Source organism: Bos taurus, chromosome 13 (genome assembly GCF_002263795.3).
Source record: "Bos taurus isolate L1 Dominette 01449 registration number 42190680 breed Hereford chromosome 13, ARS-UCD2.0, whole genome shotgun sequence".
NCBI classification, from domain to species: Eukaryota; Metazoa; Chordata; class Mammalia; order Artiodactyla; family Bovidae; genus Bos; species Bos taurus.
Genome location: NC_037340.1, coordinates 12,718,675 through 12,740,108, shown reverse-complemented (window position 1 = coordinate 12,740,108; position 21,434 = coordinate 12,718,675). Strand labels below are relative to the sequence as shown.

At 40.6% G+C, this 21,434-nt stretch overlaps 1 protein-coding gene across 6 annotated transcripts in view; it reads right to left on the bottom strand.

The window, feature by feature from the left end:
- Positions 1-21,434, bottom strand: part of USP6NL (USP6 N-terminal like) — a 211,476-nt gene that overhangs the window by 39,410 nt on the left and 150,632 nt on the right. For all 6 annotated transcript variants that reach the window (XM_025000678.2, XM_059892656.1, XM_059892657.1 and 3 more), the window contains 3 exons: positions 17,714-17,781; positions 15,808-15,890; positions 8,097-8,136 (listed from right to left, as the gene is read on the bottom strand). In XM_025000678.2, coding sequence (XP_024856446.1) covers positions 8,097-8,136; positions 15,808-15,890; positions 17,714-17,781 — 191 coding nt within the window. The remainder of the gene's footprint in view (positions 1-8,096; positions 8,137-15,807; positions 15,891-17,713; positions 17,782-21,434) is intronic.

The following is a 21,434-nucleotide window of genomic DNA, read 5'->3' as shown; positions in this document are numbered from 1 at the left end:
TGCAGTTTTTAAAATCACACAGGAGACCCCAGCACAAGAAAATTCTACTCCCCTGAGAATGTCAGGACAACACATATCAAAAGGAAAAACTTCCATTTGAAGCTTGCAGTTTAATACCTGATCATCTTAAATTGGCATCCCCTCTGAATCAAGACAGGCCCCTCACACTGGGGAAAGCAGGGTTTAAGGATTAAAAATGGGACCAATATCTTCTTTGTTGCCTCAATCTCTAGTGATCTGAGACTATACTTTAAGCCCATGCAGGACCAGTTGAACAGGAAGTACTTAACAACTGCTGCATCACCCACCCAGTATGGAGTAACCCTGTATTGGGTCCGACACTCCTCCTGCCCCTAACATGATCAATAACCAAGACAGTAAAGGCTAACCACACACACAATGCATGGATGAATATTAAACAGTCTTCTCTTCTACAATAATAAATCTTAGAACTTTACAGAAGTTCAAGTCTTCAGATGTTTTTTGAGTATTAGGATGTATGACTAAAGACAGTTGAGCCATGCCACGCACTCCTCGACCTCACCAGCAGAGGTCAGGAGAGGATAAGGAGTGCAAGAAGTAGACATGTATTTTGACAGAATGACATTGAAAAGTCATGTATTTCAAGTAAGATTTCACAACACATAAAATTAAGATATAATTTTAAAAATCTGAATAGGCTCCAATATTCCATTAAGCTATGCAAAATATCACTGCAAAAACGAATAGCTGAATCCAGGAAAATTCATAGTTTTACATATCCTTTCCTCCTTATTAAAAGCATCAATAAGCTCAAAGAAACAATATAATCCATTATTAATAGTGTTCTCTGCAGAGTAAATATAAGTGTGTTTGTTTATTTGTTAACGTGCCTGTTTGGGGGAATCCAAAGCACTCTGCAAATACCAACAACAATCCTCTTATGAAGGCCCGATTTCTACTACCCCTATTTTCAACAGAAAATTGCCTTATGTTAAAACAAAAAACAAAACACCACCACTGCAAAGCTGGAACTAAAAGTCCTGAGACTTTACTGTGTATTAGTGTACAAGTCTTTTCAAATGGCAGGCAGGAAGTTCACATTGCAAGTAGATGCTTTGTGAAGACTAATAAATACTTATAGCCTCCACAAGGCTATCATTTCCACTAATTTATTTAACGCAGCAATATATGCAGAAACTTGTATTAGTTTCCTAGAAATGGCAGATCTTGAACATTTGGTCTACGCAGTCACTGAAGAACACATGGACTAAGATGAAACCAGGAAAATTGGGGGAAATCCGGATAAACTAAAAAGTTTCCAGCCTCAGACTGCTTTTCATGTGTCTAGAGTTCTCATCCCACTTGGAAGAAATCAAAGCTGTGAAATGCGGGTCACACAATGTGAGCTCAGTTTATGGATGAGGGTAGAATGGAATCTCAGTCAGCAGCCTCAGAACTCCCTCTCCCAGTGACACATTGACAGGGAATATAAAACTATCTTGTGTTAAACTGTGAAGGTATGCATGTCATTTCTTAGTGGTTTCCTAGTATATTAAACTCTTTAAACAATCCATTAATTGTAACTTGAATTCCAATGGGTAAAGAGGTCTTTTAGGTACAGGCAAGTCACTTTAAAAAATTTAAAAACAACTTCCCTCAAGCATGTATCCTCTAAAATGTTTTATCTCTTATTTCTTCTTTACTTTACGTCACATTTTTTGAATCATCTATACTACTGATTCCCATACGTCTGAATTTTTTGGACCAGGAAATCGTTTTGAAAGGTGAGGAGAAGAGGCACTGGAGAGAAAAGTCAGTATTGTAATAGGTTGCCAGATTTTTATTCTCCCAAATATGGACATATTTTGTTGAAAGACACCTTCCAACTCTTTTCTAATTTCTCAAATAAAGCACGCTGTCACATTTGAAAGGACAAGCTCTGCCAGCCTTTAACTCTGCGTTTCATGACAGAACACATCCTTATGTTCACCTGGTCATTCACTCAGCCGCCATTTATTCATCACACACTACGTGCCCTGCTCTGGGTTCTGTGGCTGCAACAGTGAACAAAGCAGAAGGAACGCCCTTCAGAGAGATTATATCCTAGTGTGGAAACAGACAAAATACAGAGGTAAGTGAAATGCTGAGTAACTTGGACAGTGTTAGTGCTAAGAAAGAAATAAAGGTGGAGAGGGTAGCTAGCTTGTGTGGGGGAGGAGCTCCCAGTCTTGTAGTTCTTGTTGAGGGCCCTGGCCTGCGGGAGAGGAGGGGAGAGACAGAAACCAGTCATGCGTAGCTCTGAGGCTGTTCTGTGGACCTTCCCTTTTACTGTGGATAAGATGGGGGGTCGGCATCACGTTCCCCTCAGGAGTGACATGATCCCTCTTACTCTTCCAGTGAGCAGACAGCCTGTGGGGAAAAGGGGCGGCGCACTGGCAGAAGCAGGGAGCTGGAAGCTCCAGAAGAGGCTCCAGTGAACCAGGCGGCACGAGAGGAGATGCTGAGAAGGCGTCAGACTGAATTCATGGCGAGCAGAGCCAAGAGAGGAGGTGTGGAGTGAAAGAGGACATCAAAGACAACTGAGGAGATTTTAGACAGCACATTGGATGGGTGGAGCTGCCACTGGCTGAGACAGGAAGCTTGCTCACAGATGTACTTGAAAAGAGAGAAGTTCCAGGCCTGAGCCCCGGAGCACAGTAGAAAGAATAAAGATGAAGATGAGAAGGAACAAGCAGACGAAACCAAGAAAGAGCGGCCAGTGAGGAAAGAAGAAGGGGTTCTGAAGGACAAGACAATACAAACTTACCTCAAGAAACAAGAGAAAAATCAAATAAATAACCTAACTTTATACCTAAAGCAACTACAAAAAGAAGAAATGAAGAACCCCAGGGTTAGTAGAAGAAAAGAAATCATAAAAATTAGGGCAGGAGTAAATGAAAAACAAACAAAGGAGACTATAGTAAAAATCAACAAAGCTAAAAGCTGGTTCTTTGAGAAGATAAATAAAACAGACAAACTATTAGCCAGACTCATCACAAAAAAAGGGAGAAGAATCAAATCAACAAAATTAGAAATAAAAATGGAGAGATCACAATAGACAACACAGAAATACAAAGGATCATAAGAGACTACTATCAGCAACTATATGACAATAAAATGGACAACCTGGAAGAAATGGACAAATTCTTAGAAAAGTATAACCTTCCAAAACTGAAACAGGAAGAAACAGAAAATCTTAACAGACCCATCACAAGCACAGAAATCGAAACTCTAATCAAAAATCTTCCAACAAACAAAAGCCCAAGACCAGATGGCTTCACAGGTGAATTCTACCAAAAATCTAGAGAAGAGCTAACACTTATCCTACTCAAACTCTTTCAGAAAATTGCAGAGGAAGGTAAACTTCCAAACTCATTCTATGAGGCCACCACCACCCTGATACTAAAACCAGACAAAGATGTCACAAAAAAAGAAAACTACAGGCCAATATCACTGATGAACATAGATGCAAAAATCCTCAACAAAATTCTAGCAAACAGAATCCAACAACATATTTTAAAAGATCATACATCACAACCAAGTGGGCTTTATCCCAGGGATGCAAGGATTCTTCAATACTCACAAATCAATCAATGTGATAAACTACATTAATTGAAAGATAAAAACCATATGATTATCTCAATAAATGCAGAGAAAGCCTTTGACAAAATTCAACATCCGTTTATGATAAAAACCCTCCAAAAAGCAGGCACAGAAGAAATATACCTCAACATAATAAAAGCCATATATGAAAACCCACAGCAAACATTATTGTCAACAGTGAAAAATGGATTTCCCTTAAAGCATTTCCCTTAAGCATTTCCCTTAAAGTCAGGAACAAGACAAGGGTGCCCACTCTCACCACTACTATTCAATCTAGTTTTGGAAGTTTTAGCCACAGCAATCAGAAGAAAAAGAAAGAAAAGGAATCCAGATTGAAAAAGAAGTAAAACTCTCACTGCAGATGACATGATCCTCTACACAGAAAACCCTAAAGACACCACCAGAAAATTACTAGAGCTAATCAACGAATATAGTAAAGTTGTAGGATATAAAATTAACACACAGAAATCCCTTGCATTCCTATACACTAACAATGAGAAAACAGAAAGAGAAATTAAGGAAACAATTCCATTCACCATTGCAATGAAAAGAATAAAATACTTAGGAATAAATCTTCCTAAAGAAACAAAAGACCTATACATAGAAAACTATATAACATTGATGAAAGAAATCAAAGATGACACAAATAGATGGAGAAATACACCATGTTCATGGATCAGAAGAATCAATATAGTGAAAATGAGTATACTACTCAAAGCAATCTATAGATTCAATGCAATCCCTATCAAGCTACCAATGGTATTTTTCACAGAACTAGAACAAATAATTTCACAATTTGTATGGAAATACAAAAAACCTCAAAAAGCCAAAGCAATCTTGAGAAAGAAGAATGGAACTGGAGGAATCAACCTGCCTGACTTTATACTACAAAGCGACAGTCATCAAGACAGTATGGTACTGGAACAAAAACAGAAAACCCAGAGATAAATCCATGCACCTATGGACACCTTATCTTTGACAAAGGAGGCAAGACTATACAATGGAGAAAGTGAAAACTGAAAGTGAAGTCGCTCAGTCCTGTCCGACTCTTTGCGACCCCATCAGGCTCCTCCGTCCATGGGATTCTCCAGGCAAGAATACTGGAGTGGGTTGCCATTTCCTTCTTCAGGGGATCTTCCCGACCCAGGGATCGAACCCTGGTCTCCCACACTGCAGGCAGATGCTTTAACCTCTGAGCCACCAGGGAAGCCCCCAGTGGAGAAAAGACAATCTCTTTAACAAGTGGTGCTGGGAAAACTGGTCAACCACCTGTAAAAGAATGAAACTAGAACACTTTCTAACACCATACACAAAAATAAACTCAAAATGGATTAAAGATCTAAATGTAAGACCAGAAACTATAAAACTTCTAGAAGAAAACACAGGCAAAACACTCTCTAACATAAATCAGAGCAGGATCCTCTATGACCCACCTCCCAGAGTAATGGAAATAAAAGCAAAAATAAACAAATGGGACTTTATTAAACTTAAAAAGATTTTGCACAACAAAGGAAACTATAAGCAAGGTGAAAAGACAGCCTTCAGAATGGAAGAAAATAAGAGCAAATGAAGCAACTGACAAAGAATTAATCTCAAAAATATACAAGCAGCTCATGCAGCTCAATACCAGAAAAAAAAAAGGACTCAATCAAAAAATGAGCCAAAGAACTAAACAGACATTTCTCCAAAGAAGACATACAGATGGCTAACAAACACATGAAAAGATGCTCAACATCATTATCAGAAAATGCAAATCAAAACCACAATGAGGTACCATCTCACACTGGTCAGAATGGCTGCTATCAAAAAGTCTACAAACAATAAATGCTGGAGAGGGTATGGAGAAGATGGAACCCTCTTACACTGTTGGTGGGAATGCAAACTAGTACAGCCACTATGGAGAACAGTGTGGAGATCCTTAAAAAAGCTGGAAATAGAACTGCCATACAACCCAGCAATCCCACTGCTGGGCATACACATCAAAGAAAGCAGAATTGAAAGAGACACGTGTACTTCAATGTTCATTGCAACACTGTTTACAACAGCTAGGACATGGAAGCAACCTAGATGTCCATCGGCAGACAAATGGATAAGAAAGCTGTGGTACATACACACAATGGAATATTACTCAGCCATTAAAAAGAACGCATTTGAATCAATTCTAATGAGGTGGATGAAACGAGCCTATTATACAGAGTGAAGTAAGTCAGAAAGAAAAACACCAATACAGTATATTAACAAATATATACAGAATTTAGAAAGATGGTAACGATGACCCTATATGCGAGACAGCAAAAGAGACACAGATATAAAGAACAGACTTTTGGACTCTGTGGGAGAAGGCAAGGGTGGGATGCTTTGAGAGAATAGCATTGAAACATGTATATTACCATGTGTGAAAGAGATCACCAGTCCATGTTCAGTGCATGAAACAGGGCACTCAACACCAGCTGTCCTGGTACACTGGGACAACCCTGAAGGAGGGGATGGAGAGAAAGGTGGGAGCGGGGTTCAAGATGGGGTACACATGTACACCCATGGCTGATTCATGTCAATGTATGGTGAAAACCACTACAATACTGTAAAGTAATTAGCCACCAATTAAAATAAATAATTAACGGAAAAAAAAAAGAGAGAGAGAACATGTGAGAGTGAGAGGTCAACCAACCACATCACAGTGTGGGAGGGAGCTGGGAACTGAGGACCTGGGGCGACAGTACAGAGATGAGAAATGAGAAGCACAAGCGAGCACATCAGCTGAGCGAGCGCATCAGCTGAGTGAGGCTGGAGGAGGAGGCACTGGGGGCTTGAGAGGGAAGAGGAAAGGGCACTAGTTAAAGTGGGAGCAGAAATTCACCAGGAAGGCATGGCATGGAGTCCAGGCAGCATAAACGTGCAGCTGAGATTTGAGATCCTGGATGTAAAGTAAAGCCATTCGTCCCAGCTGGGAGTCTTCCCCAGTAGCACAGAGCCACACTGGCGCTGCAGGGGCAGGAAGGTTAGCTCAGAAGAAGCAGGACAGGGGAGGTCCTGACCTGTGGTGGGAAGAGAGGGTGCTGAAGACCTAACAGTGATGGGATCCAGGCGGTCCAAGGATAAGCCAAGTCAGGGCACTAACAGAGAGAGAATGGCCAGAGGGTGGAACCACCCTGTGTGTCCATGTCCAAGTAGAGTGGTACAAGCTCCCCAGGAGCGGAGCTGGTAGATAGCGCTGCACCATCATTTCCCTCTCCAGCAACCCAGGGCCGCAGGGACCAGCCTTCTCCTCCAGCAGCACTGCCCTCCCACGGCATGAATACCAGGCCCTGAAAGCCACGGTTATGTCCCTCAACTGTCTCCCCTGGCCTGCCTCCAGTCACTGCCAAACAGCAAGCATTACAGGAACAGAAACCATGTCATGTTTTCCTGATATTCCAGGCTACTGCCTTGATTCTAGACTCCCGCTTGACACACTGTTGCTAAGCAGTAATACAGCTTTATTAAAAGAAATTCCTTTGCCCAAACATCAAAGTTATGACACAAAGAGAACCAGGCATTCACTGGAGAATTCAACCTCAGGAAACACCTACAGGGTTATCTACATGGCGTATGTAAAATAGCAATTTTATCCAACATTATACTACAGTATTAATTTTCAGAAGATTTTGATTTTTAGATTCCCTAAAATGCTTTTCAAATTCCAGCACCAATTTTACCTCCATTTTCTGAAAATCAGCCTCGTTTACCCATCAAACATAAACGAACAGACTAGTGTCCCTGATCAACAGTCTCCCTCTCCATTCATGAATCCTTACAGTTCATTTTTTTGGTAGATGAGAAAATGGAGAGGTGGAGAGGGGGACTCCATGGGACTCCGAACGATCAGTCTCTAAGTGTCAGCACACCCAGCTGTGGAGCCAGGCCCCAGCCAAGTGCGATGAGAAAGGGGAACCGCTCAGTTACCAAAGCCTGACAGGTTTACTATATATAAGACTTAAGTCTTTAAAATGCAAACGTACTTATTTGACTACAGCAAACTCTTTTTGCAGTTATCTGCAGGAGATGCAGAGGAAACCTCGTGACACAGTTGTGCTGCAAAGAGCGGCTGGTCTGGACCAGAGCTGCAGGAGCCATGTGGTGCCAGAGAGGTGCCCAGGCAACGTTACAGCGTGGGGGCCTGGGCTCCCGAGCACATGCTCTCACCAGGCCCACGTCCTGAGGCGGCCTTGACGGAGAACCACCATCCACGTGCAGGCTCTGCCAACAGCCACCCCTCCTTTTCCCAAGTACCTACAGAAGTTCCATAAAATCTAAAGTTGTTTCACCATTAATTTAACTATTTTCTTACAGTGATATTTGGAGGGTCACATTTTGATGCTGACAGCAGCACTGACAGGTAATAAAGGCACCCTCAATCACAGAAGTGGCACCTTTTCTTTCTCTGAGGAATGTAATTCCTCAGCAATGAAAAATGAACACAGAACTGGACTTACCCGTTCCATAGCTGCATTGTGATATGGGAGCTCCTCCTCACTGCAAAGGAAAAACAGTGGGTGTGAAACAGTTGAAATCAGGGCAAATTTTTTTTTAAAAAATTATAAATCTGTAGGTACACATGATGTCCAACCATCGACCTGTCATCACAAGAGTTATGTAAGCTTCCATTCCACCACATTCAACATGAAACAATGAGCTATTCTGTAAACAGGTTTCCCAGGTGGCTCAGTGTTAAAGAATCTGCTTGCCAATGCAGGAGACACAGGTTTGATCCCCTAGAGAAGGGAATGGCAACCCCACTCCAGTATTTTTGCCTGGAGAGTCCCAAGGACAGAGGAGCCTGGAGCGCTACAGTCGATGGGGTCGCAAGAGTCGCACATGACTGAGAGACTTAAATAACAACATTCTGAAACCACATCTCCTGTCTTCACATCTCTAGGCCCACTCTGCCCAATCTCGTCATCTTTAGCCACAGGTGGCTGTTTAATTTTAAATGTCAAATAAAATGAAGTCAAATTAAAAGTTCAGTCATCAGCCTCACAAGCCATAACTCAGCTACCACACTGAACAGTATGGATACAGTGAGAACACTTCCACAAACGCTGCAGAAAGTTCCACTGGACAAGACTGCTCTAGTCCAGGGGTCAACAACCCTTTCCTGCAAAGGTAAATACTGAAACAGCAAATATTTTAGGCTTTGTGGACCATACAGTCTTTTTCGTAATTACTCAACTCTGATGTCATACTGTGAAAGCAGATGCTGACAGCATGTAAACCAGGTGTGGGTTAGATCCCATAAAACGTTTACAAAAACAGGTGGAGAGCTGGATTTGGCCTACAGGCCATCATTTGCCAACCTCTACCCAAGACCATCACCTCCACTCTCTGTCTCAAACTGTAGCCCGTAACAAATGAGTGTTCAAAACAATTAGTATAAGGAAATAAAACTGCCTCCCATAGATTTAAGAATTAAAAAGAAAACTTAAAACTTTTACTCTGTAAACAGGCAAAGCCTCGTTTGTCAAAACTTCAAAAAGAATAACTTTTTAATGTACAATGAAAGATCAAATCCATTTCTCTGATACAGTAATTTTGTGATATCACCTTCAATATAAAACATTCAGAGACTCGTATTAACTGTCAGTAATGTAAAAACAACTATTTGTACTATCTATAAACAGTGTTATGTGCTTTGAGTTGTTCTATCAGTGGTACTGATGTTTTGACAAATGAGTGGAAGTCACTCAGTCACGTCCGACTCTTTGTGACCCCAAGGACTGTAGCCTGCCAGGCTCCTCTGTCTATGGAATTCTCCAGGCCAGAATACTGGTGTGGGTAGCCGTTCCCTTCTCCAGGGGATCTTCCCAACACAGGGATCAAACCCAGGTCTCCTGCATTGCAGGCAGATTCTTTACCATCTGAGCCACCAGGGAAGTCTGGTTTTGACAAGATCTATACGTATTTTTGCCTTTCTCTTCATACCAGATAGTAACACTTTTAAGAACACAACACATTAGTATACAAGAGTCCAATGTTTTCAAAAGCATTCTTTGCTACTCTGAAGAGTTCTTAGATAAAGCATAAAGCTATAGCAACAAAACTGATCACAAAATGTTAAGAGCTGAAGAGATCTCAGAAAGCTAGTACAACCCCTCATTTCACAGATAAGAAAACTAACATTTTCACTCAGTCACCATCATTTACCCTAATACAGAGATGCTTAGTATTATCTAACCCAGTGGGTTCAAACTTAGATTTGTATCCATATTCAAATTGCACAAGAGTGTATGAAAAACAGGCTAAGAAATCAATTCTCAAGAAAAGAAATCTTGAAGATAAATATAAGTTGCTTTTTTGTAAGTGGCTACTCATCTTTTCCTTTTGAAAATAGCTTTTGTTATGCTCTTACTCTAACTTTCCCTGCTAATTTGTGATCTGATTACTGGGGTCAGTGCTGTATGAATGGCACGCATCCATTCTTCACTGACTAGCAGAAGGCGGCCTGTGGACATCACTGGAACATACTTGCCAAGAGATGGGGTCAGCAGGGACATCTTGAAAGAATAAGGACATCTGGCAACCTCTGGGTGCACCAAGACTGGGATCTCTTGGGTGAGTGGGCTGCCCTGGGCAAGAGCAACCTTCTGTGTGGCTGACTTGAGCATATCCTAACAGTGAACATTCCTAACTGCAAATGAAGTGCCATCTCTGGCTGCCACCACAGGTCAAGTTCTTCAGGGTCCTCCCAATCACTAGATAAGACTAACAGGCCTAACTGTGCCTGCTGTCAACACTGAACCAGAACCAAGCATTGCATGTGTCTATGGAAAGATGGGAACCATCTGCTCAGGCTACGTGGTCTGCATCAGGCAGAGCCTAAAGAATGAATCCACCTCTGGCAACCACCAATATGTTCTCTGTATGGATGAGTTTGGGTTTTTCTGTTTTTAGATTTCACATACAAGTGAGCATTTGTCTTTCTCTGACTTATTTCATGTAGTACAGTTCCATCAGGGTTTATCTCTGTTGTTGCTAAAATTTGTTGTGGTAGAATTTCCTTCTTTTATGGGTGAATAATATTCCACTGTGGATAAACATCACATTTCCATTTATCAGTTGATGGACATTTAGGTTCTTTCTGTGTCTTGGCTACTGAGAATAATGCTGCAATGAACACAGTGGATGCAGATATATTTCTGAGTTAGTGTTTTCATTTCTTTCAGATACATATTCAAAAGTTAAAGTTGCTGGATCATATGGCAGTACTATGTTCAATTTTTTTGAGAAACCTCCGTACTATTTTTCATAGCAACTGTATCGATTTCCACCAATAGTGGGCAAGGGTTCTCTTTTCCCCACATCTTTGGCAAAACTTACTTCTTGTCTCTTTGATGATATCCATTCTAACAGGAGCAATGTGATACTGCCCTGTGATTTGTATTCTGCATATAAGTTCAATAAGCAGGGTGACAATATACAGCCTTGACGTACTCCTTTTCCTCTTTGGAACCAGTCAGTTGTTCCATGTCCAGCTCTAACTGTTGCTTTCTGACCTGCATATAGGTTTCTCAAGAGCCAGGTCAGGTGGTCTGGTATTCCCATCTCTTTCAGAATTTTCCACAGTTGATTGTGATCCACACAGTCAAAGGCTTTGGCATAGTCAATAAAGCAGAAATAGATGTTTTTCTGGAACTCTCTTGCTTTTTCCAAGATCCAGCAGATGTTGGCAATTTGATCTCTGGTTTCTCTGCCTTTTCTAAAACCAGCTTGAACATCTGGAAGTTCACAGATCACCTTACCTGGATCTATTTGTTTTTTCAATCTGTTAGTAAGCTTAAAGGAATTACTAATTACATTGTATGTACTTGTGGTTTTTCAATAGTTCAGGTTGAGTATTTCTGTAACTATGAAACTCCAGTACTTTGGCCACCTCACGCAAGGAGTTGACTCATTGGAAAAGACTCTGATGCTGGGAGGGATTGGGGGCAGGAAGAGAAGGGGACGACAGAGGATGAGACGGCTGGATGGCATCACTGACTCGATGGACATGAGTCTGAGTGAACTCCGGGAGTTGGTGATGGACAGGGAGGCCTGGCATGCTGCGATTCATGGGGTCCTGAAGAGTCAGACACAACTCAGTGACTGAACTGAACTGATGAGATCAAGTTTCATTTGGAAACATAAAAGTTAACTAACTTGTTAAAATCAGTTAGCTCAATATACTGACTAAATTTCACTTCAGATTTTGTAGCAAATTTTGTCTTAGATTAACACTAGTCAAAATTAGTCAAAATTATTGGATGGGTAGAAGTTCTCCTCAAGGCCCTGTCATTAAAACAGATACTCTTGAACAAAAACACCATTAGTCTGGATTTCAAGTATTTATAGTTATCCCAGGGACAGGGGAACCTGGTGGGTTGCCGTCTATGGGGTCGCAGAGAGTCAGACATGACTGAAGCAACTTAGCAGCAGAAGCAGCAGCATACTAAACTTCAGACAATGTATGCATGTTTTTAAGAAGTGGTTGAAAATCTGAGGCTTGGTATTATCTTTTTCTGTAAAAGTTTCCTTGTAATTCTTCTATTAATAACTTGTGGCCTAAAAGCATTATCTATCATTATCCAAATACCAAGCATTCTTTGTTGAGCAGTGACTATTTTTGAAAAAAAAAAAAAAAAAGTTGAAAGTTCAAATGCTGAAAGTTCTCTAAGTTCTTAAAAAAGCTGGACTTCTCCACTCTCCAGATGCATCACAGGCACATAGCTGGGGACAGCTTCCCATTTCTGCATACTAAACAAAGATGACCCTGTTCCACCAGCAAGCCAGGCTGGTTTGCCAACAGTTTTTATATTTATTGTGAAATCTGCTATAAAACCAAGTTAGTCCTGTGCCGTGTTTGTTAATTATGGTCATCCTTCTTCACATATAACAAGTAATTTAACTTACAAAAACTGTCATTATACATGAAGTCAGCAGCCTTCAGAGAAGGCTACAAAGTTACTTTGTACCATTTTATTGATATTGACACTTAAAACCCATGTTTACCATAGAACCAATAAAAAACTACAAAGAATTAAAACAGCAGCAAGAAGCGCTCTTTTGATGGAGGTCTGAGAGGGAGCGAGGTCTAGACGCCTGCGCCAGGTGGCCTTACTCAGTAGCACAGAAAAACCCAGCTTACAGTGACCAGTGACCAGAGGCACCAGCAGCAACCTCGGAACAGCGTCTCACTGAAACGAGGCGCTGTACCAAAAATCAATACTTGTGTGAAATTCCATAAAGCACAACATCACACTAAACCCCGTTTCTGTGTTCATCATTTTCCTTCGTAAGGCCTGCTTTAGGTTTGCATCACAGAGTAAATAAAAAATTCAGTGGGCTGGCCGGAAAACTGGTTCGGCCTTGTTTCCAAAGACTGGGTGAGCTCACCACTATCTAAGCGTCCATCTCAGGAGAGGAATCATTTCAAACAGGCCCCCTTCTTAGGCATTCTTCTTTTCCCCTTTAATTTTCTCCAGGCATTTCAAAGAGCTTCACTGATGTTTCTCTTATTAAAACTACAGAGGAGTAATAGTAACAGGCAGTAGAACGCAGAAGTTCCGAACTCAGGCTCTGCCGTGAGCTGCCGAAGTCAGTTCCTCGGAGCTGACATTTATTGCAAGCAGAACCTGGGCAAGCTGTTTGACCTCTCCATGCTTCCGTTCATCTTAAGAAAGATAAAAAGAGTACCTATGTCTAACAGGTTTAGAAAGGAATAATCCACGTAAACAGCTTAGAACAGTGCCCAGCACACAGTAAGTGCTCAATAAATATAAGCTAATATTATTAAGGTAAATCACTGGTCTATTTCCCACTACAGACAAATGGACCTGAGCACAGAAGTGAAAACAAATCTGGAATAACTGAGCGTGATTTTTAGATTGCCAAATACAGGTTAGGCTTCTGGGCCAGAACCTAGTAGGTAACTCCCAGGCCCTTTTGTAATGTAAGAGGTTTTCATATGTGTCAGTGTTAATTGCTCAGTCACGTTCAACTCTTTGTGACCCCACGGACTGTAGGCTGCCAGTCTCCTCTGTCCATGGAATTCTCCAGGTAAGAATACTGGACTGGGTTGCTGTGGGGAGACAGCAAAGTAGCCAAGATGGCATGTTCAGGCTCTCTCGCCCAATGTTTTATAAATAATGACTATGTAACAGCTGAGATCATTTATAGCACTGAACATGCACGTCAGGAGGTACTGTATGCATACATGAGCTAGGAAGCAGCAGCATTTAGTGCTGTGTCATGGCTGCGTCTGTTGGGTCCGCCATGAGAGGGGAGAATATAGCGTGTCTGCTGCTATGGCTGCTGCGTCAGCCAGGAGAGAGGTTGTGTTGTGTTAGGTTATGCTATGTCTGTTGCATCAACCATGAGAGGGGAGAATAAATGTGTCTGCAGTTCCTACGGCTCCTCGAGTCTTCTTACAGCCTCTTAGCTCATGCCTTGCCTATCCTGGGTTCAGCGAACAGTATGCACAGTGAGATACAGCAAGATAGTTGCCATCCCTTCTCCAGGCGACCTTCCCGACCCAGGGATCAAACCCAGGTCTCCCGCATTGCAGGCAGATTCTTCTACCTTCTGAGCTACCAGGGAAGCCCTTTTCATGTTATTTTGTACTGTATTAGACCATTTTTTTCATAAAAACATCTTTTAGAGTGGTTCACTGCCATCACAAATACTTGGAGAGGTCAAAAATCAGCTGAGTTGTAGCCTACCTTGTGAATCAAAATCTGAGATAGAACCCAGAAATCTATTTAAACAAACAAACATTCTCCGGCTAATTCTAACATGCAGGAAATTTGGGGACCCAGTGATCTTATGGTGCCCAATGCTCAAAGTGTCCTTCAAACAGCATTCACACACCTCAGAATCGCACATGAACCCACACAAGGGTAAAAATCACCTCCTGCCTCATTTGTGGCCAAGTCTGCTTTACTTATAAAAAAGTGAAAGTGGGGCTTTCCTTTAAGAATAGTATTTTCATCATAAAGACTGCTCTCGTTGGTCTGTTGAAATTCAAAGTCTTCTAATTGCAACTACTCAGGAGAACATTTTGGATATGCTGATATCATTAGGTAGCATAATAACACCTGAGGTTTGTCTAGACCCGTAGGTAGCATTCTGTCATTTTATTTCTTCAAAGCTTCAAGTAGCCCTAAATATGCAGGCAGTTAATGATTTCTGTTTCACAGATAAGGCGTGAAATGGTTAACTGAGACCAGCAAAGCCAGAAGAACAGCACACATTGTCTAACTCCCAGAACAGTTTCTGTTTGCTTGAGAGACCCTGAGAAAAACATGATACAACAAAATATTTTCTAAATGCAAGAAAACTGAACAGAAAGGAAAAAGAAGGTCTGAGTACTATAAAGTTACTCCTAGGAACCTCCTAAGAAATTTTATTTTTTCTTCAAAATGTAATCATGTGTCATAAAATAAAAATCCCTGGCTTTTTCTTCTTCATAACAAATGAGACTGGGGAAAATGTGAATAAGTGGCAAAGGTAATTAATAAATTGTATGGAACCAAACGAACTATAGAGATGTAGCAGAGTCCCTAGCCTGGCAATCTAAACAAAGCTGGAACCAGAACCCGCAGACTCCTATCAGTGCAGGACAAGGGTCAAAACCACTCTAACTACTTTATAGTGCTCCAGACCTTTCTCAACTCTTTGTACAACAAATTCAGGATAAATGGAATTAATTTTGAGAAGCAATAACACAAATACACTTCCAACCGTAAGAAAGATCAATGGCATTTCATTCCATTGCTCATTTTTAGGCTGCATAACACTGACGTTCTGACTGCTAATTATTTTTTAAATGCACTTATATAAAATAAAATGCCTTATAATTATTTTCAAAATACAAGTTGTTATTGATTTCCATTTAATTCTGCTAAATTATTAATACAACTCATTTATTCCACTTAATGTTCTTCTTAAAACACAATGAATATTAAGGATTATATTCTTAGCTATAGTTCAATTTCAATCATTGAGGGTAAAAAATGCCAGGAACTTAAGAAAAAAAAAAAGAAGAAAAGCAGGCTGCAGGACTAATCCTAGAGTCTTAATCACAGCAATGCTATTAAAAACAAAGAAAATCAATGCAATAGGTGACCATAGAAACATAATTTTAAAAGTCAGCTTTCAAACTATGCAACTTACTGTAAGAAGCCAAATCTATCCGTGACTTTGTAAACAAGGTAATCAGCATCTTCCCAAGGTTCAATCTCTGCACCTTCTCGTCCCTATAGAAGGGGACAAAGAAAAGTGTTACTGGGAATATATAAAACTGAATAATTTCTTTAAAAGACCAAAAAACAAGGGTTAGAAAAAACTATGTCTCGCCTTTTCATCCTAACTTCTCAGAAAAGCGGACCACCTACTTTGCCTCTCTTCTTCCCCACTTCCCTCCTCCACTGGCCCTAATACTATCCTTCCCAAGGTCAAAACGGCCTCCCTCCATCAGATCCATGGACACTCCAGCCTCCTCATCGAGTGAACTGTTTGGGTGCACTCATCAGTGCTGCTCACGCAACCTCACGACACCACCATGTCCTGGCTCTCCCATCCCTGCCCTACTATTCCGCGCTGGCTTCCTCCTGGGTCCTTCCTGAGTGCCGGTGGGCCCAGCGCTCTGTCCTCAGCCCACTGCCCATCACAATCCCCTCTTGAGCTGTGAACACCAGCACTGATGAGAGCAGGAGCCCCAGAAGGGTCTATTCCATCCCTCACACTTCACACTCTGTACCTGACCGTCTCATGGAATCTCCACCTGAGGGTATTTACAACAGCCAGTCAGCTCACTCGCTCTACTCCACAAACGTGAGAACCTTGTGGGCAAAGCATCCCTGTAACTCTTATTTGTACAGTGATTCCCCAAGGCCTAGCATGATATCTGACCTGGTCACTTAGTGTTAACTGCAGGAAAAAAATGCACACAAGCATGAATGAATGATGGTTCTATTCATTTTAAATTAGTTAAATAGTTAAATAAATTAACTAGGTTTCTTGCAGAGTATGCTAAAACCTAGTCATAATAATAGGAAACTGTGTCTGATGTTTCAAACAAGCAACTTAAAAACAAACTCTGGGAACAGATTGTTAAGTTGAGCCCTGCCTGCATGTTCCTGTAGGGCACAGTCCAGATGGCCTTCTATAATTTCATGTTCCTGTTATTCTCACAAATCATCAAAAACAACAGACACAAAACTACATGCAACCAATATAAATATACAACATGACATTTATAGATCACAGCTACAACTCATTATAGATCTCAAGAGATAAAAGGTACTAATAAGGACATATGTAAATTGTCAACAACTGTGATATTCTGGGGCATCAAAAACCAGATTCCACAACTAACTTGAGGATAAAAAGCTAGAGATTATACTTCATGTACCAATTCAAATTTCAGATCCATGTTTTCTACTTTCAATATCACATATCAATTAAATAAAATAGGTATTTAACTCTATATACTAATGTAATCAAAACATTTATTGAATACCTACTATGAGCCAGAACTGTTGTAGGTATTTAGGATACAAAAGCAAATCAAACAAGAGAAATTCTTACCCTCAGAGAGTTCACATTCTAGGAAGGCGAGCAGGCAACAAAATATAATAAAAAGTATGCTGACATTTTAAAAGCTATGGTGAAAAATAAAGAAGAGAAAGGGGACAGAGAGAGCCAGAGGATGGAGGGGGATATTCAACAGTGTGGTCAGAGAAGAGTTCACTAAGAGGCAGCATCGGGGCAAAGAGAAAGAGGAGGCGAAAGGGCACGAGGGTATCCAGCACACAAGTGCTCCAGGCAGAAGAAACAGCCTGTGCGAAGGCCCTGAGACAGGAGCAAGCCTGGAAGAATAACAGGCGACCAGCGTGGCTGGAGAAGAGGGACGGAGGGAGAGAAACTATGGAGGCAAAGCCAGAGAAATTAGATGACTTCAACAGTCATAGGAAATAAACAAACTGCCACTGTAATTTAAGCCCTCCAAAAAGCAAATCCTCTTCTATTTATATTTTTGAAAATAGAAATTAATTAAAGAGTAATGATGAATACTTACTCTGTCATATTTAGCAACTATTTCGGCTCGCTCCTGGGCAAGTTTAAGTGCTACATCCTGGTTTGAATCTGTGGAGAGACCAAATTTCAGTGAACTGTTGTTTAAAGATTTATAAAATTAATTAATCATAAAACTAAGACAAAACAAGTGAAAATAAAACAATAAATTGATGCTGCCTAAAATGACAAATCAGCAAAAATCAAATAAACTTACAAGGGTGAGTTAAGTATCCATAACTACAACTTTGAAATATCTACATATCTACTATTTTGATGTTACATACCACCCTCAAAAGAAAGCAAATCTGTTAACACAGCATTAAGTTAGGGGATATGTAAATCTTATCCCTCAAGAGTTATATTTGGATCTAATTTCACAGAAATAAGAATTAAAGTAGAAACTGGAAATGAGAGTTCTAAGTTTTCAGATGAAATCCACTTGGGTAGGTGATGAGAAGAGCATTCAAGAAGGCTTTTAAAAATTTAGGTAATTTACTCACAAAATAAACTAATGCAAGATAGAGTTTAAGGGTTTTAAAAATATATTTCTCTGACATGATGAATATAATCATTTCTTTACATTTAGCCTGAGGTCCCCCTTATCAACTGTCCCAACTATTATCATAATGTGCAGTTTTACCACAACACACACCCTTCTTTCTCATTACCCATCATGTTATCTTTCAAAAACGTAAGTCTGACAATGATTAGAGATCAAAATATGAAATAGTATGGATATGATTACACACCCAAGTCCCATAAATTAAAAGATCAATGACTGGCTATATATAAAAGGCACCTCTGGTCAAGACGGAAAACAAGCATTCCAGTGGAAACTGGGCAAAGGTCATGAGCAAGACACTCACAGAAGCAACAACAGCAGAGACAAACCTGTTCCCAGGAAGCGCCCGGCAGGCAGTAAGATCCCGCCAGCAGTGATCTTACATGCCTTATCACACTTAAGTCCGGGCTTTATCCTGGTAATTCTATTACACAGATGAAAAAAAAAAAGAAAACAAAAAACAGGGTTTAAAGATTTTAACCGACTTGTCTAAGGTCACACAGCTAGTAAACAGCAACGATAGGATTCAGAGGATATTGAATCTACAGCCCATAATTTTAACCATTACTCTATTAAATGATCACTGAAAGACACAAAAAAGGATGTCCAGTGAAATATGGCAGATGGGACACACACTTTTATATCCATTCCTCCTAAAACCCCACTAAACTGACAACATGGGGTTCTTTAAATCCTGGCCCTCAGGGGCACAGCAATGGAGGTTCCAAAGAGGTGAGGGTGGGGTTGAAAACAAGTAGTTGACTGAAGGAGCCAAGTTCCTAAGAGTTGAAGGGAGGCATGTGTGTATGTAAGAGGCTGAGTGCGGGGAAGCCATCCTCGCCCTCCAAAGCAGGAAATCATGAGATAATGACTAAATCTGCAGAACAGGAAGTGGTAATATAGGCATGTTATCTAGTGCTTTGGAAGTAAATAGAAAATCAATCAGCTGGGACTGGAGAGCAGTTACTTCTATGGGTGGGCAGCCTGGTGGGGAAGCGTGTGGAAGTGAGCTTATTTTTCAAAGTAAGTTTTACAGATCCTAAATCTTTACACCAAGTAAAGTTCTGACAAAAATAAAAGCTAATTTTAAAAGCCAAGACATGCAGGGCGGGGCCAGGGGGAATCAAGTCATTAGAAACTAAAGAAATGCAAGTTTTAAAATACCACTTTGCACCTATCTCAGACTGACCCCAAAACGCACCAATATTACTCAGTCTCGATACAGTGTGGGGCGATGTGCCCTCACTGACACTCGGTGGACTCACAAATGTATCAACTCTTTCTGGAAAGCATCCTGATAAAACATATCAAAAATCTTCAAAACAGGCATCTCCTTTACCCAACAGTTCCACCTCTAGGAATTTATGACAAGGAGATAATCACAAGGTTGTTTTTAATAGTAAAAACAGCAAAACAGAAATCTGTCAATTTCTTAAAGCTTATTTGGGGGAAAAAGTGTTTATGCCACCGCTTTTCTCAAAGTGTCAATTGAGAACCTTTGCGGGAAATGTGAATAAATAACACAATGGTCCAATAAAATGCTTTTCAGTAAACTAATGCATCCCAGGTGGCACCAGTGGTAAAGAATCCACCTGCCAGTGCAGGAGACCTAAGAGATGCAGGTTTGATCCCTGGGTCAAGAAGATCCCCTGAAGGAGGGCATGGCAACCCACTCCAGTATTCTTCCCTGGAGAATCCTATGGGCAGAGAAGCCTGGCCAGCTAAGCCCATAGGGTCGCAAAGAGTTGGATATGACTGAAGCGACTTGGCACACACAGGATGCACTCAGAAGTCTGGGATACTCAGCTCAATTATACACATATGAATTATCTTATTTTAGACTTAGGAACCTTCCTCAACTCCTTTCTCCTTCTTCCTTTACCCAGTTTTAACCCATTGCATTCATATACCCACCAAAAGGGCAGGGGAAGCAAATGAACAGAAAATAAACTCAAACTAGGAACCCTGACCACACAGTAAATTCCATTTCCATTATCAGAACAGCTAAGCATGAATTTCTATGGTGACTGGGCAAAATTCAATAAATGAGGGCTTTCTCGGAAGTATTTTATACCAGTCCCTTATTTCTGCTACTAGTCCTAGGAATCTCAACTATATTTCTAGCTTAACAATGAAAAGTTTAATAAAAGTATAAAGGTAAGAACTGGGAACAGTATAGAGCTGGGAAATGAAGATACAAAATATCCCAAGAAAACATCTTTGTGGCTGTAAGATACTATGCTTTACATGGATCCATCTCCAGTCTAGAAATTTCTAGAAAGGAAAACCTAGCCAATAATAGAGGCTGTACTGGAACTGGATGAAGCTGTGCTCTAATGTTATGAAAGAAAAATGACCAAAATGATTAGCGCAGCTGATTCTGAATCAAGTAAGTGCTAGTCTTAAATTCCTTTAGAAAGCTCTTGTTATTTCCCCATGAGGAGAAAAATCTGTGGTATTAATAAATGTAAAAGAGAACAGATTTAAAGTCAAACTTATCTTATAAAATATAGCCAAACCTGCTTCTTTGAAGAGACTAAATGGAAATGCCAATCTTTCCCGACACTCAGTTTAGAGACATCATTTAAGGCAATCATCTTTCCAGAAAGTAGTGTCCTTATGCAGAATTCACTGAAGTTAAATTATGCTGCACACTGTCTTATCTACAGTTGAGAAGTTTATTAAGAATTATAATAGAATAATCCCTATGGTTTTGTTCTGATTGCTTATTTAGAAATTCCACTGCAGAACAAAGAGTTTGCCCTAAAAACACTGACCACAGAGGGCACGGCAGCCGTCTTGTGCCTGCAAGTGTGCCCCGACTTCAGGCGACCATTAAACAGCAGCAGTGGTCCCGGGCACTTACACCACCAGTCATCAAACAACAGAACTACCAGAGTAGTCAGCTCAAATGCAAACAAATTACTCTAATTGACTTTCCATCTAATATAAGAACGTCTCAAAGTATAAGAGGCACATTTTAAGCAGTTAAAGATCGAAAGACATTTGGATTAAAAACTCAAGTACATATAAAACATCTCGGGGCACAAGTGTACAGAAGAAAATAACGACAGCATTTTAAGAACACCTCTAATTCCATGTAATCATAAGAACTTTTAAGAATCAAGCATCCACCTGAACTGTAATAGCCCCAGACTGT